The sequence below is a fragment of the Budorcas taxicolor genome, chromosome 12 (assembly GCF_023091745.1).
Source record: "Budorcas taxicolor isolate Tak-1 chromosome 12, Takin1.1, whole genome shotgun sequence".
NCBI classification, from domain to species: domain Eukaryota; kingdom Metazoa; phylum Chordata; class Mammalia; order Artiodactyla; family Bovidae; genus Budorcas; species Budorcas taxicolor.
In genome coordinates, this window is record NC_068921.1 from 71324264 (window position 1) to 71340034 (window position 15771).

General features: G+C 43.1%; 1 protein-coding gene across 1 annotated transcript in view; it reads left to right on the top strand.

Annotated features, from left to right (window-relative positions):
* LOC128057592 (ATP-binding cassette sub-family C member 4-like) overlaps nt 1-15771 on the top strand; it is a 194550-nt gene that overhangs the window by 151591 nt on the left and 27188 nt on the right. The window contains 1 exon segment of the mRNA XM_052650041.1: nt 5560-5917. Within this exon segment, the coding sequence (XP_052506001.1) occupies nt 5560-5917 (358 nt within the window).

The window sequence follows — 15771 nt, forward strand, 5'->3', positions numbered from 1 at the left end:
TGGCTCAGCTGGTAAAGAATGTGGCTGCAATGAGGGAGACCTGGGTTTTATCCCTGGGTTTGGAAGATACCCTGGAGAAGGGAAAGGCTATCCATTCCAGTATTCTGGCCTAGAGAATTCCATGGACTGTATAGTCCATGGGGTCACCAAATGTATTTACTCTTTGTTCTTTAACTTCAAGTATAGCTGGAGTTTGGTTCTTGTTCTATAATATTTCCCCAAAACAAATATTCACTGGTTCCTGCCACCCAATGTAGTTTCAGATTAAAATTGGTGGTTAAAATTTTGTTTTTTTTTTTAAAGATTTTGTGGTTATAATTTTATGGAGATAAATTAATCCAAACATCACCTATGTCCATGGTATGTGGGAAATAAGATGTTATATCATGTACTGTTTTTCCTCAGTTTTCATTCACTGCAAAACATTTATAACATTGAATAAAATGCACTTGAATGGGCCAATACTTAAGGGATTAAACTTGGAAAAGAGCCAAAGCCAAAATACACTGTAGGTTTACTAATGTATGAAGTACAGTTTGTCACTGTTTGAATTTGTATTTTTTTTAAACCTTTGAAAGTGAAGTAAAAATGTTTGTTGCTCAGTTATGTCTGACTCTTTGTGACCCCATGGACTGTTGACTGCCAGGCTCCTCTGTCCATGGGATTCACCAGGCAAGAATATTGGCATCGAACCCAGATCTCCTGCATTGTAGGCAGATTAAACCTTTACACCTTCCAAAATCATAAAATAGTGATAAGTTTATATCTTCAGAGAACCATACCTCCTTCAGTAACTAAAAATATATTTTTTTATCTTTATTGTACCAATTCCTATACAGAATGTACTATGGGAAACAACTCAACCATGAAGATCTTTTAACTTTTCTGTTTAAACCACATTGAGAGAAATAGCTTCATCTGTTGAGAGATTTCTTTGACTAATCCCTTGGTGTGTTTCTGGTGGATGTCCTGTGGCAGGGAGGGGGGGACACTGAGATCTTTCTGTCCTGATTGACTCCACCATCTTTCTCAGGGAATGCTCATTGGAAAGAGATTTCCCCATGACATGGCTGTACATGTAAGATACATAAGAAGTACTGAGGACATCAAAGCTCTAATGTCTAAAAGTCATCTATTTCAGTAGTAATTCTTTTAGAAAATGTCATTCTTCTTTCTGTATTCACAACTGCATCCACAACTGAAAGAAGCCATTGAAGATCTTCCTGCTAAAATGGATACTGTCTTAACAGAATCAGGTTCAAACTTGAGTGTTGGACAGAGACAACTGGTGTGCCTTCCAGGGCTTTTCTCAGGAAACACAAGATACTGATTATTGACAAAACCACATCAAATGTGGATCCAAGGTATGAAGCTGAGGTTCATGAAACCTGGAATTAGAATTTTAAATGTGATAACCAGAAAACATTTAATGATTCTGGGAAGTGTTTCTAAGTGCATTTTTTGCCCCAGAGACATTAATTCCAGGAAACAAAGAAACCAAAACACATTATAAGGTGTTAATGTTGTTATGAGGCATCCTAAGAGAGCTAGACTCCTAAATCCAGCTCTGATAGTTATAAGCAATTTCAAGAGAAGACTATTTCTCATTGTTTAATGAAAAATAGTAAATTTCTAAATAGTCTTTTCATACTTAGTTTTTCAAGAACAAGATTATGTCTTAAAGTATTGAGTTTTTAAAAATTATACAGATACCACATGATATTTTTAATTCATAAGGCTTCTTTTTCAGCCTTTGCTAAAGTAAATTCAACTTCTTTGATTCAAGAACTGATGAGTTGATTAAAAAAATAATCCATGAGAAATTTGCCCAGTGCACTGTGCTAACCATCACACACAGATTGAACACCATTATTGACAGTGACAGGATAATGGTAAGACCCTCACTTGTGAAATTTCAGTTGTTTGCATTTATGTGAAATTTTTCAATGTATTTTTCCTTATAAAACTTAATAGGAACCTCCAACAAGTTAATTTTCTCTCAGGTTTTCCTCTCATTCCTGACAATAACTCAGGTACTTAATTATACATTCAAACTGTTCTATTAAATAATATATCCAGTAATTTCATATTTTCATATTAAGTTTATTTGGGTTGTCATCTTCCTTTAAGACACCCAACCATGGAAATATTCCAAATCCAAGATACATCTTCATATTTCAGAGTGGTAAAGCCTTTCCTTTAAATTGCCAGGAGGTTGTTGAGTGTGCTGTGCTTAGTCTCTCAGTCATGTGCAACTCTTTGTGACCCCATGGATTGTAGCCACCAGGTTCCTCTGTTCATGGGGATTCTCCAGGCAAGAACTGAAGTGGGTTTCCATGCCCTCCTCCAGGGAATCTTCCCAACCCAGGGATCAAACACAGGTCTCCCATACTGCAAGTGGATTCTTTACCAGCTGAGCTACCAGGGAAGCCCAAGGTTGCAGAATTCCTCAGCTCTTGGCACAGTCACAATATATGCCATCTGAGAAAGGGCCTAGTGAGAAAAACAAATTTCAACAGAAAGGATTTAATATAGGCAATTTGTTACATAGCAATTGGAGGGCTAGAAAAATGAAAGGAAACACTAGGGTAATGATTTCAGGAAGTAGTTACTGTGCCCCAGTACAGAACTCTAGACCTAAGAACTCAGAGGTGAGGCTTCAAAGAGTTGGTGCTCACACCACAAGGAAAGGTCACTGCCTAATTGGCTCTCTTTGTGAAGGAGTAAATGGCAACCCACTCTAGTACTCTTGCCTGGAGAATCCATGGATGGAGGAGCCTGGTAGGCTGCAGTCCATGGGGTTGCTAAGAGTTGAACACGGCTGAGTGACTGAACTGAACTTTCACTTTTGATTGGCTCTTTCTTCTTGGTAATTTAATATTTCTTTCCTTCCTTTCTCCCTCCCTTTTACTTTTTCTGTTTCTCTCTCACTCTATCTTTGTCCTTTCACTCTGTTGCTTGTTGAGTTTCAATGAATGTAGTGTGGATTTATAAAATAAGGAAATTATTCCTCCAAGAAAAAGCCAACTGCAAGTAAGCCCAAGAGAATTCAAGTTATTTTCAGGCCAAGCCCCAGCCTGTGACAATCAGCTGATTTTACTAGTCTTAAGATTCTGCAGTATCCAGTGATGCTGATTAGTGATGAAGTAAATAAAGAAAGCCCTCATGATGCATAAGAGGCAACAGATGGATATAAGCATGATTTTGATGATCCATGCAAAAGAGGTAATAATCAGTAATATACTTCCTTATGTCCAATGATGATGGAACTGTCTTTTTTGACTTCTTGGGCAGTTTCTGGAATATCACCTCCCATCATACTTCACATGCATTGTCAGATGGGATCATCAGTGGGGATATTACACAGATACCAGACTGTCAGAATTGAAGCTGTACCTGTAGCCTCACTCACCCAAGCTAGACATGCACAGGAGTGAGCTCTGAAGAGGCAGACAATAGCTGCAACAAAAGGGATGCTCTAGGAAGGAAAGCTATGACAAACCTAGACAGTGTATTAAAAAGCAAATGTATCACTTTGCTGACTAAGGTCTGTAGAGTCAAAGCTATGGTTTTTCCAGTAGTCATATATGGATGTGAGAGTTGAACCATAAAAAAGGCTGAGCACCAAAGAATTGATGCTTTTGAACTGTGGTGCTGGAGAAGCCTGGCATGTTGTAGTCCATGGGGTTGTAAAGAGTTGGACATGACTGAGTGACTGAATAACAACTGCACTTTTGGTGGAAGCATAAATTGATACAACCACTGTGGAGAACAGAATGATGATTCTTCAACAAACTAAGACTAAAACTACCATATGATCCAGCAACCCCACTACTGGGCATGTACCCTGAGAAAGCCACAAATAAAAAGGACACATGTGGCCCAATGTTCATTGCAGCACTATTTACATTAGCCAGGACAGGAAGCAACCTAGATGTCCATGGACAGATGAATGGATAAAGAAGACATGGTACATACACGGAATAGATATTACTCAGTCATAAAAAGGAATGAATCTGAGTCTGTTGTAGTGAGGTGGATGTAGAGCCTGTTATACAGAGTGAAGAAAGTCAGAGAAAAGCAAATATCATATATTAAGGCAATATGCAATCTAGAAGAATAGTACTGATGAAACTATTTGCAGGGCAGAAATGGAAATACAAATGTAGAGAATGGACTTGTGGACACAGCGGGGAAGGAGAGGTAGGACAAGTTGAGAAAGGAGCATTGATATATACACACTGTGTGTATGCGTGTGTGTGTGTTAGTTGCTCAGTCGTGTCCGACTCTTTGCAACCCCATGGACTGTAGTCTGCCAGGCTCCTCTGTCCATGGAATTGTCCAGGCAAGAATTCTAGAGTGGGTTGCCATTTCCTTCTCCCAGGGATCTTCCCTACCTAGGGACTGAACCTGGGTCTCCTGCATTGGAGACATTCTTTGCTGTCTGAGAGGTACACATTTACCACATGTAAAATAGGTAACTAGTGGGAACCTTCTGTATAACACAAGGAGCCCAGCCAGGTGCTCTGTGGCGACCTAGAAGGGTGGGATAGGAGAGAGGCTCAAGAGAGAGGCTATATATATTTGTATTGTAGGGCAGAAACCGACAGGACATTGCAAAGCAATTATTCTTCAACTAAAAAAGAACCCATGGCTTCTGGAACTGCATACCTGGAATGGTCCTCAAAAGGTGGAAGTAGAAATAATTGCAACAGGGAAAAAGGCTGGTCAATCCATACTGCAGTCTTGTCTGTATGTTCTAACGAAAAGCAAAATGTGCTGAAGAATAATGTCCCCATTCACTAAATGAAAAAACAATAGTTTTTTACCCACATGAAATTTGCCACAACTAGGTTCCCTAAGGTGAAAAACACACAGGGAGAGAGGGAGGGAGCCTGGTGGAGTTGGAACCCAGCTGTTCTTTAAGGAATATAGGAAAAGATGACATTCTTAGAAGATGGCTGTAGTCCAGGGCACTAATTAGATAGAACTTCAGAAGTTAGAATTACAGACCGGTAAAAGGGATTGTGGCGGCGCTAGTAGTTAAGACCCTGCTGCCAGTGCAGGAGACATAACGGACGCCGGTTCAATCCCTGAGTTGGGAATATCCCCTGGCGATGCAACCCATTCCAACATTCTTGCCTGGAGAATTTCATGAACAGAGGAGCCTGGCGGGCTACAGTCCATAGGGTAGTATAGAGTCGGACACGACTGAAGGAGCTTAACACTAAAAGGGGAAGTCAGCTAAGTGGAGCGTGGGAGGTCCAGTCTGTTCTCCCGCTGGGCGGTGAGTCCCCCTGGGCAGTCTCCTTGCCTCCTGCTCCTGTTGCTCTTGCGTGCTGGAGGCTGGAGGGGCGGCGAACGACAAGGCAAGAAGACCCTGTACCCCCGGCCACCAGCGCGCCAGTTCTCCATTCTCGTCCCGGTTCCCCCTTCCACCGTGTTCCAGGGCTCCGGCTGGGACCACACAGCCTGCCTGGGGCGGCGCTAAGCCATGCAAAAAGTCCAGCGCCAGTGGAAAGCGATCCTACCCCACCCTTGGCCCACCATGTGTGAAAGGCGCTGGGGGCAGCAGGCGCGGGCCAGGCGCTGGGGGCAGCGGCTTGGCCTTCACCTCCGGGGACGCGCGGAGCATTGACGGCCGGAGAGGCGCGGCCAGGGTTCGCACTGCTCCAGGCGGTCCCAGGGAGAAGCTGGAGTCCCTGTCACGGCGCCGGTCCGCTCCGCGGGAGTAGAGAACCCCCTGCTTTGGAGAGGAAAGCGCAGGCAGCCCGCCTTGGAGCCGCCTCCCGAGTCACCGGGGGGGCGCCCTCTACTCGTCGCTGCAGTAGCTACCTGGAGCCAGGAGCTCGGCCCCGGGTGCGGCGACAGCGGGACTCGGGGCGACCAGGCGGACTCTTCTGGGAGCCACAAGCAGGTACGAAGTTAGTTACAAAGTCCTGGTGCAGTTTAGGAGGCGGGTAGAAAGACAAGGGCAAACGCGGTACCCCGCGGCCCCTGGGTACTCCGCTGCGAACTGTACTAAGTCCCTGCACTGAGCCCTGGAACTCACCCAGAAGGTGGAGAGTGAGGGGGAGGGTGCGGGGCTGAGGGTGGGGGCTGTGTTAGTCTTTGCTGCTCAGTAATGCACATTGGGCCGCAGGGGAGATCTGGAGAAAGCTGGCAGAGAGCAATACTGGCCTGCCTTCTGGGCATTGTGCCCTTATCTGGACCAAACAGGGCGTTGTGGTAGATTCACCAATTTTAAAGAAGCCTAAACCTATAGGAACTTCTCGGGGCTTCCATGGTGACTCAGACGGTGAAGAATCTGCCTGCAATGTGAGAGACCTGGGTTTGATCCCTGGGTTGGGAAGATCCCCTGGAGGAGGACCTGGCAACCCACTCCAGTATTTTTGCTGGAGAATCCCCATGGACAGAGGAGCGTATCAGGCTATAGTCCATGACGTTGCAAAAAGTCAGACACAACTGAGCGACTAAGCACAGCACAGCACAGCAATCCTATAGGAACTTCTGGAGACAGACCACCCCACTTCCCATGCCTCTTGTTTGTAGAAAACTTTATAATCTCCCAGGCCTCCCTTGAGTCACAGAAGGCTGGTGATTGAAAGAATATGAAGTATAGTGACAAAATTTAAATAATAGATCAGCCATATAGCAGTCATAGAATCTTTAGTTCCTCCCAGAAGGGCACAAATAACGGTATCTGGCACATATTCTTGTGTTGTTGTGTATTTAGTTCCATTTGGCTCTTCCTACCCCATGGACTGTAGCCCCCCAGGCTCTTCTTATCATGGGATTATCTAGTCCAGAATACTGGAGTGGGTTGCCATTTCCTACTCCAGGAATTCTTCCCAATTCAGGGATCAAACCTACGTCTCCTGTATCTCCTACATTGGCAGGTGAATTCTTTACCGCTAGCACCACCTGGGAAGCAGATACTAAACCACTATCAGATGGAGGACGTTAACTGCATGATGACTATGAGCAGACAGGTCCCAGACCAGCTGAAGCCTAAATATTCGTGATGTTAAGCCCCATGACACTATCTTGTTATCTCACCACCAACTGGGGAATAGTGTATGAGCTGATCGCTGTACTGTGGGTGAAGAATGGTGCCTGACCATATCAGTAAACAAATTATGTTGAGGCGATCCAGGCATCAGCCGCTGCAGCCACCCCCAAATGTGCACCTTGAGGGGCTTCAGCATGGAGGCAAACAGGATATTGATACTATCCCTAATAGTTAAGATGTATATCAAAGGAATGATTTCATTAAGCCCAGAATCTTGCATCTTCCCATGTTTAGAAAAGCACTAAATTCATTAACTTGAGATGCCTGGTTTTCTTTATTATTTTTGAATATCTTCTTTATGGTTAGTTTTTGTTTTATATTTGTATGCACTGGGTCTTCTTTGCTTTGCATGTGCTTTGTCTAATTGTAATGAGAAGTGGTGGGTGGGAGAGGGTGGAGGTGGGGCTATTCTCTGCTGCGGCTTGAGGGCTTCTCATTGTGGCAGCTTCTCTTGTTAGGAGCATCAGCTCTAGAGCTCTCAGGCTTCAGTAGCTATGGAACAGGGGCTCTTTAGTTATGGTTCACGGGCTCAGTTGTGGTGCAGCATATGGAATCTTCCCGGACCAGGGATTGAACCCATGTCCCCTGCATTGGCAGGTGGGTTCCTATCCACTGTGCCACCAGGGAAGTCCTGTCTGATTTTCTTTTGATATTCTGACTACCAGTTTTTGCAAAAAATCCTTTTTGTCCTGGCTCTTCCCTCTTCAGAGCAGCACCTCAGAACTATTGAGCGGCTGTCTCCTGGGTTTAGAGGCTGTCTCCAGGGTTTAGAGGCTGTCTCCAGGATTTCCTCAGCGACTCTGCCAAATAAATCAGAATTCTCAGCTTAGTGCCCTGGACTCTCCCTCACCTTGCCTTTAAAAACTCTCTCCTGAAATTTACTGGGGTGTTTGGATCTTTGAGCATGGGCCCCTTTTCTCCTGGCTTGGCCCTTGCAATAAACCTTTCTCTGCTTGGAACTCCAACGTTTCAGTGTCTTTGGCACCACTGTGTCTTGGGCACAGGAACTTGGGTTCAACAACACAACCTGTGGCCAACTATTTGACCTCAGGCAGCAACAGAGTTTAGCACAGATTCTGTTTGTAGAGCTACAGAGACCTAAAGAAAAGTAACAGAAGATTAGAAAAGCTCAAATGATTTTGGAAGATGACTCAATGCTGTCATTGGGGATAGGCCTTTTTCATCTTACATGTTGGACTATGTAGATTCCTCTGAGAGTTTTTGCTCCCCTGTTAGACTGGGAAAGGGGAATATGAGGAGAGAGAGACTGACAAGATTTATTTCATCATGAACTCAGGGTCTAGCAGCATAACAGTTGTATATGTTACAGAAAGCAAGGTTATATGCATTTCCAGGAATGCCCTGTTCAAGAAGGTATTATTATTCCTCTTTTATGGATGAGAAAGATGAGGCTTATAGATAGCACTTTTCCAAGGTCTTCAAATCAGTAAATGGTGAATATTGATTGGGACTCAAGTCCAATATGGTTGTCTCACTGGCAGATTGACAATGTGCATGGAAAGTACTTACAACACACTGTTTGGATGACTGTAGGATTGAATGAATAAAATCTTGGATTCCTACTTATAAGTCTTCAGTTATTTGTGTAACCATCTTACTGGCCCATCAGCTTCTCTTTCCTTCCATCCTCAGTGAAGAAACATAAAAATTTGGGGCGCTTCTAACAAGATCATCTTGGTATTATTTGGTAATTTCCCATGTCCTTTGGCTAAGAATAATGTTATTAATAATGGCTTTTAGCTCCAGTTATGTAAGAGGAATAATTTCTGTAGAACTGGTATACAGATGGCAATATTGTACTGTGTACTTAGAACTTTCTGAAAGAGTAGGTCTTGGATATTTTTTGACATAAAAAAGAAAAAAAAAATTTAAGATGTAAAGTGATGGCTATGTTGATTGGCTTAGTTATGGTGAATATTTGATAATGTATATGAAGTCATCAGGTTGTACATCTTAAATATATACAATTTGTGATTGTCAATTATACCTCATTAACACTGGAGGAGAAATCAATTTTAAAGAAAGTCTTAGTGTATTCAAGCATTTTTTCATGCTTGAATAAAAATATAAACATGTTTTGCCAAACATATAAGAATGGCAAAATGTTGATAATTTTCTATTGATGAGCACGGCAGGGACTTATTATACAATTTTCTCTATTTTTCATGCATGTTTGAAACTTTCTATTGCAAAATGGAAGACAATAAGAGCTGAAAATTGTCATTTTCCAATTACCTGCCTTTCTGGTGTTAGCTCTTTCTCAGATAATGCAATATACAGCCCACATAACCAGCCCTCACCTCATCAACAGTTCTCTTTGATCTTTTGCTGGTGGCTCAGATGGTAAAGAGGCTTCTCTGGTGTGGCTCACACAGTAAAGAATCCGCCTGCAGTGCAGGAGACCCAAGTTTGCTCCCTGGATTGGGAAGATCTCCTGGAGAAGGGCATGGCAACCCACTCCAGTATTCTTGCCTGGAGAATCCCCATGGATAGAGGAGCCTGGCAGGCTACAATCCATGGGGTCACAAAGAGTCAGACACGACTGACCAACTAAATACACAGCACACAGCTGGTAAAGAGTCTCTCTGCAATGTGGGAGACCCGTGTTTGATCCCTGGGTAAGGAAGATTACCCTGGAGAAGGAAATGGCTACCCACTCCAGTATTCTTGCCTGGAGAATTCCATGGACCGAGGAGCCTGACGGGCTATAGTCCATGGGGTCGCAAAGAGTTGGACACAACTGAGTGACTACACTTTGTTTTTTTCACTGTGTGGCAAGACTGATCCAGGAGTGAGGGACTGATCCAGGAGTGAGGGACTGATCCAGGAGTGAGGGATACCTAAGTGAGTAGGATGAGTGGTGTAAAGGAGATTCTTATTAGAATCAAGTCTCAGGGTTCCTGAGGCTAATAGCATCCCTCCTTGGATGGTGTGACTTGCTGGAGCAGAAGCTGTCATTTTCCAATCTGTGTTTTCTGACAATCCTCCAGAATTAAGGCAGCTCACTGCTTATCAGCAACTCTCTGCTGAAGGGCCATTTCCTGGCTGTGGGGTCATATGCAAGGAAGGTCAAACCCCTGGATTCAACCTCAGCCAGAGATGGATGAGGGCTTCCCTGATAGCTCAGTTGGTAAAGAATCCTCCTGCAGTGCAGGAGACCCTGGTTCGATTCCTGGTTTGGGAAGATCCACTGGAGAAGGGATAGGCTACCCACTCCAGTGTTCTTGGGCTCCCTTGTGGCTCAGCTGGTAAAGAATCTGCCCACAATGCAGCAGAGCTGGGTTCTATCCCTGGGTTGGGAAGATCCCCTGGAGAAGAGAAAGGCTACCCATTCCAGTACTCAGGCTTAGAGAATTCCATGTAGTGTATAGTTCATGGTGTCACAAAGCGTTGGACATGACTGAATGACTTTCACTTCACTTCACTTCAGAGATGGATGGGGACTTGGTAGATAAATGCCCCAGTCCCCTTGCCTTTCAGTTGGAATAATTCTGTCTCCCAGCGTGACCCAGCAGGAAGGAGTCTGGTTGCCTGAGCAGTAACTTGCTTGTTAACACACTTTTATTGGCTTCCTTCCCTTCTCTGTCTCACTTCTCCACTCCCTCCAAGTGTTTTCCTGGGATCACTTCCAAAATAAACTTCAGTCAGTCGCTCCGTTGTGTCTGACTGTTTGGAACCCCATGAATTGCAGCACGCCAGGCCTCCCTGTCCGTCGCCAGCTCCTGGAGATCACTCAAACTCATGTCCATCAAGCCAGTGATGCCATCCAGCTATCTCATCCTCCGTCATCCCCTTCTCCTCCTGCCCCTAATCCCTCCCAGCATCAGAGTCTTTTTCAATGAGTCAACTCTTCGCTTCAGGTGGCCAAAGTATTGGAGTTTCAGCTTTAGCATCAGTCCTTCCAATGAACACCCAGGACTGATCTCCTTTAGGATGGACTGGTTGGATCTCCTTGCAGTCCAAGGGACTCTCAAGAGTCTTCTCCAACACCACAGTTCAAAAGCATCAATTCTTTGGCGCTCAGCTTTCTTCACAGTCCAACTCTCACATCCATACATGACCACTGGAAAAACCATAGCCTTGACTAGAAGGACCTTTGTTGGCAAAGTAATGTCTCTGCTTTTGAATATGCTATCTACTTCCAGTCAAATCTTTGTCTCAGGGTCAGCTACTGGGGAACCCAAACTATGACACCTACCAGAAACTAATTACTAAAAAATATATGTATTCCATTGCACCCATATAAACTCTAACTAGTACTATAAACCTTGGGTTATCCAACATCATAGCACTATCCACAAGAGAACTCTGAGGACTTGAAATGCATCTGGTTTACACTGAGATGTGCTGTATGTATAAAATACACAATGCGTAACTAAGACATAATAAAAACTTTATGTCTCATTAATGATCTTTTACATATTTACATGTTGAAATGATATTATTTTGGACAAATTGGTTTTCAAATATCTTCTGAATATTAATTTTACTTGTTCCTTTTTACTTTTTAATATGGCTACTACAAAGTTTATTAATAATATTAGTCGTGTAGTTCACTTTGTTTTTCTGTGAACCCAAGATAAAGTGGTAGCTTTAAATAAGAAGCATGTGGGGAATGACAGCTGGCCTTTGGCCCAAAGCTGGTAGTTTTGGTCAGACAGCCTGAGGTGCCACCTCTTCAAATGAGCTGGTCTGTAAGGACACATTTAATTCCAGGTCATGCATCTAGCAAAGTTCACAATCAAACTATGTTGTATAGCTTGCTTGCAACCTGTCTAAATCTTGCTTTCTCTAAACTGAGACCAAATTCTGGACCAAGACTTCCCAACCCTTTTACCAACTAGTGTGTATGTTGTGTAGTTTATAATTTTTCAATTAACTCTTTACTCATTAACCTTGGGACTTCCCTGGTCATCCACTGGTTAAGACTAGGCACTTCAATCCCTGGCTGAGGAACTAAGATTTTGCATGCCTCATGGTGCGGCCTCACCAAAAAAAGTCTTTACTTGTTAACCAAAGCAGCCAGGCAAGCTATTTCTAGCACTCATCTGTGTGTCCTGTAGGACTACAATCATAAGTCCACTACCCTCAAACCACTTTTCTTATTTCAAAATTTAGAATTTCATCCAACAACTATCAAGCCTTGCCATTCATCTCTACCAGTCAACTTGTTCAGTTTCCATAGAACAACCATCTCTGTACCATAATGACACTTCTTTGTAGATCCATTTGGGTGTTTTCTTGCATTTTCCTGCATCCTTTAAAATAAAGAGATAAAGGATGTAAAAATTAATATGCTAATATTAACAATAATGCAACTAATGCAATTATGGGGAGAGCACAAAGTAGGCGAAAGTAGGTGACTTTTCAGCCTGGTTTGGATGAAAACTGGAAGTAAGCTCTTGATTATATTTTTAATTTTGAAGGAAGGGAAACAATTTTTTAATCTATAAAATATCAATAGCAGTTTCTTCATAAATGCTGAAATGTAGAAGCAACCAAAGTGTCCTTCAGTAGGTGAATGTCTTAGGGAAAACACAGACCCAAACTGTCTGCCCTGGCCAGGCACCATAGTAACCACTTGCATTAGTTATTTAAGAGGGAGGGCTTGATAGGAAGTGTGAAACTAACAAGCCATCACCAACTGGAAGAATTGGGAAAGGTGAAAAGAAAAGAGAAGACTCTAGTTCATATGTCTTGCCAACCTCCCAGAAGCCTCCTTGCTGGAGTCCATCTTAGCTGTGTCACCAGGAAGGACTCTGAGCCAGAACAATTGGTCAGAGACAACTGTGAAACTAGTTCTATCACCATACACCCCAAGACTTGAAGCTGTGTGGCAGAGCAGTTCTCCTGGGTTCTCTTACTCTCCCCTTGGGTGCCTCTTTTCCCAATAAAGTTGCTTACTTTGTCAGCATGTATGTCTCCTTGGACAAGAGTGTTAGACAAGAGCCCACTCTTGAGTCCTGAAAGGGTCCCCCTTAAACTGTCCTGTCCAGACAATGGAATATTATTTAGCACTAAAAGAAATGTACTACCAAGCCATGAAACCAAGTGAAGAAAATTCATTACTACTAAGTGAAAGTTAGTCTAAAAAGAGCTACATACTATATCATGCTAACTATATGAGATTCTCAAAAAAGGCAAAATTATAGAGACAGTGAAAAGATCTGTGGTTGCCAGGTGGGAGTGAGGGATGAAAAGGAGGAGCAGAGATAATTTTTAGGACAATGAAGATACACTGTATGGTACCACGATGTCATTATACATTTGTCCTGTCAACTAAAAAATTAGTCAGAACCTGAAAGTAGAGCTATTTTATTTGGTGGGAATGTTAAGGACTCCAAGCCCAGGAGAGAGCATCTTAGTAACTCTGAGAAAACTGCTCTAAGGAGGTAGGAGGGGAAGTCAGGCTATACACAAGTTTGCAACAAAGGGGGCAGGCAGTCTGAACATCATATTGTTAAGTAAGGAAAACCAGATATCAAGCTAAGGAATTTAGCATTCTTCTCTGTATGGGAAGATGCAAGCCTCTGGGCTCACTGAATTCATTCCTTTCATATGCACCTCAGCTATCTGGAGCCAAATCCTGTTTTTTTATTTCTTACATCTCTCTTCTCCCCTTAAACACCCATCTCTTCAGCAGTCACTGTGGGGGTTGGCAGCATCTGCTGGATCTCAGGCATTGTGTCCCTTTTGAGAGCCCTCATTCACATTTGGAGGTTGATGCCTGTTATATCCTTGTTTATTCGTATGGCCAGAGATATTCCATTTCACAGTCCAAACCCATAGAATGCACAACACCAAGAATGAACCTTAATACAAGTGATGGACTTTGGGTGACTATGATGTGTCGATGTAGATTCATCAGATGTAGCAAATGTGTCTCTCTGGTAGGGATGTTGAGAGTGGGGAAGATGTGGAGTATGAGGACAAGGGGGTATGGGAAATCTCTGTACTTACCCCTAAAAAAATAGAAAAGAAAAAAGGAACTACGAAATACTTGTAAGTTATTGGTGAAGGAGATTGCATATCCAAATGGTGAAATGTTATAATAAAGGAAATGGAGAGTGTTTTGAAGTTATAGATTGAGAGTCCATGTCCCACTGATCCTTTAGAGAATTCCATAGGCTTATATATCGCCTGATACAGATAAAGCTGACCCCAAAAGTGAATCATTGCCACTTTTTCTGGAAGCTGCCCTACTTCTAGGAGACTCAATATATTTAATCCATATTTTACCTGCTTATTCTCTGTAGTAAGTATATCCCTTTATTTCCAATAATCCTGTCTATGCATACTGGAAATCTGTGTGAACATTTAAGATCTTCCCTGTTGCAAGCTCTAAGGCTCCAGTGACAGGATCTATTCAGCCCTAGAGGTGGAAGTCCCTGGAGTTAGGCTTTGTGCCTCTGTGACTTGGGTCTGGTTACTAAGTATTCTGTCATCCTGTTTCATTATCATAAAACTGTTTGAGTCTGTGAACCACTTCTCTTCAGTGTTTAGGAGAGGCTAACTTTCCAGGTCAGGGTGAAACCAAGCAGGACCTTTTGGGGCTCCTGGGCACAGAAGCTTTTCTGTCCCCCGTTTCTTGTAGGGAACAGACCTCTAGTCTCCATGACCTTCCCTGAGTAATGAAGGGCAGATTCAAACAGTTGCTATTCTGGGAAGGGAAGGGATGCAAAGATAAGGGACAGAGAGTCAGAAAACAATACTGGAGCCTTAGAGCAGCATCCTAGTCTTGTCTCAAGGAATATGCATAATGTCTTTGAGCTCTTTAAGATGTCAGCATTGTTCATACCAGAGAAAGACCATGTGCTGTTCTTGTTCAGTTGCTCAGTCATGTCCAACTCTTTGTGACCCCAGGGACTGCAGCACTCCAGACTTCCTGACCACATGATACTACATTAAAGAACCAGTGAAGCTCATCAGGAAGATTACCTGAGATGAACAAAGGTCCATCTAGTCAAAGCTATGTTTTTTTCCAGTAGTCATATATGGATGTGAGAGTTGGACCATAAAGAAGGCTGACCACTGAAGAACTGATGCCTTTTAACTGTGGTGTTCGAGAAGACTCTTGAGAGTCCCTTGAACTGCAAGGAGATCAAACCAGTCAGTCCTAAAGGAAATCAGTCCTGAATATTCATTGGAAAGACTGATACTGAAGCTCCAATATTTTGGCCACCTAATGTGAAGAACTGACTCATTCGAAAAAACCCTGATGCTGGGAAAGGTTGAAGGCAGGAGGAGAAGGGGATGACAGAGGATGAGATGGTTGGATTGCATCACCGACTCAATGAACATGAGTTTGAGCAAGGTCCAGGAGATGGTAAGGAACAGGGAAGGCATGCTGTAGTCCATGGGGTCACAAAGAGTAGGACAGGACTGAGCGACTGAACAACAGATTAGAAGAATGAAGGCTTTGCACACACTATAATCTTATCAGCAATCCAACACTTGAACTGTTGCTATAAAACTCCTCATCCAAATCTCCTGGGGTTGGGACTCACAGTATTTTGGAGCAGGAGTCCACTCTGTCCCCTTTTACCTGGCAAACTATAAAGCTTTTTTTTTTTTCTTCACCTCAAATTCTGTTTCCAAGATTCAATCAGGTGCTGCTGCATAGAGGTTGAGCTTTTGGCATCGGGGCTGCTGAAACAGTTCATATCTGTGGTTTAGAT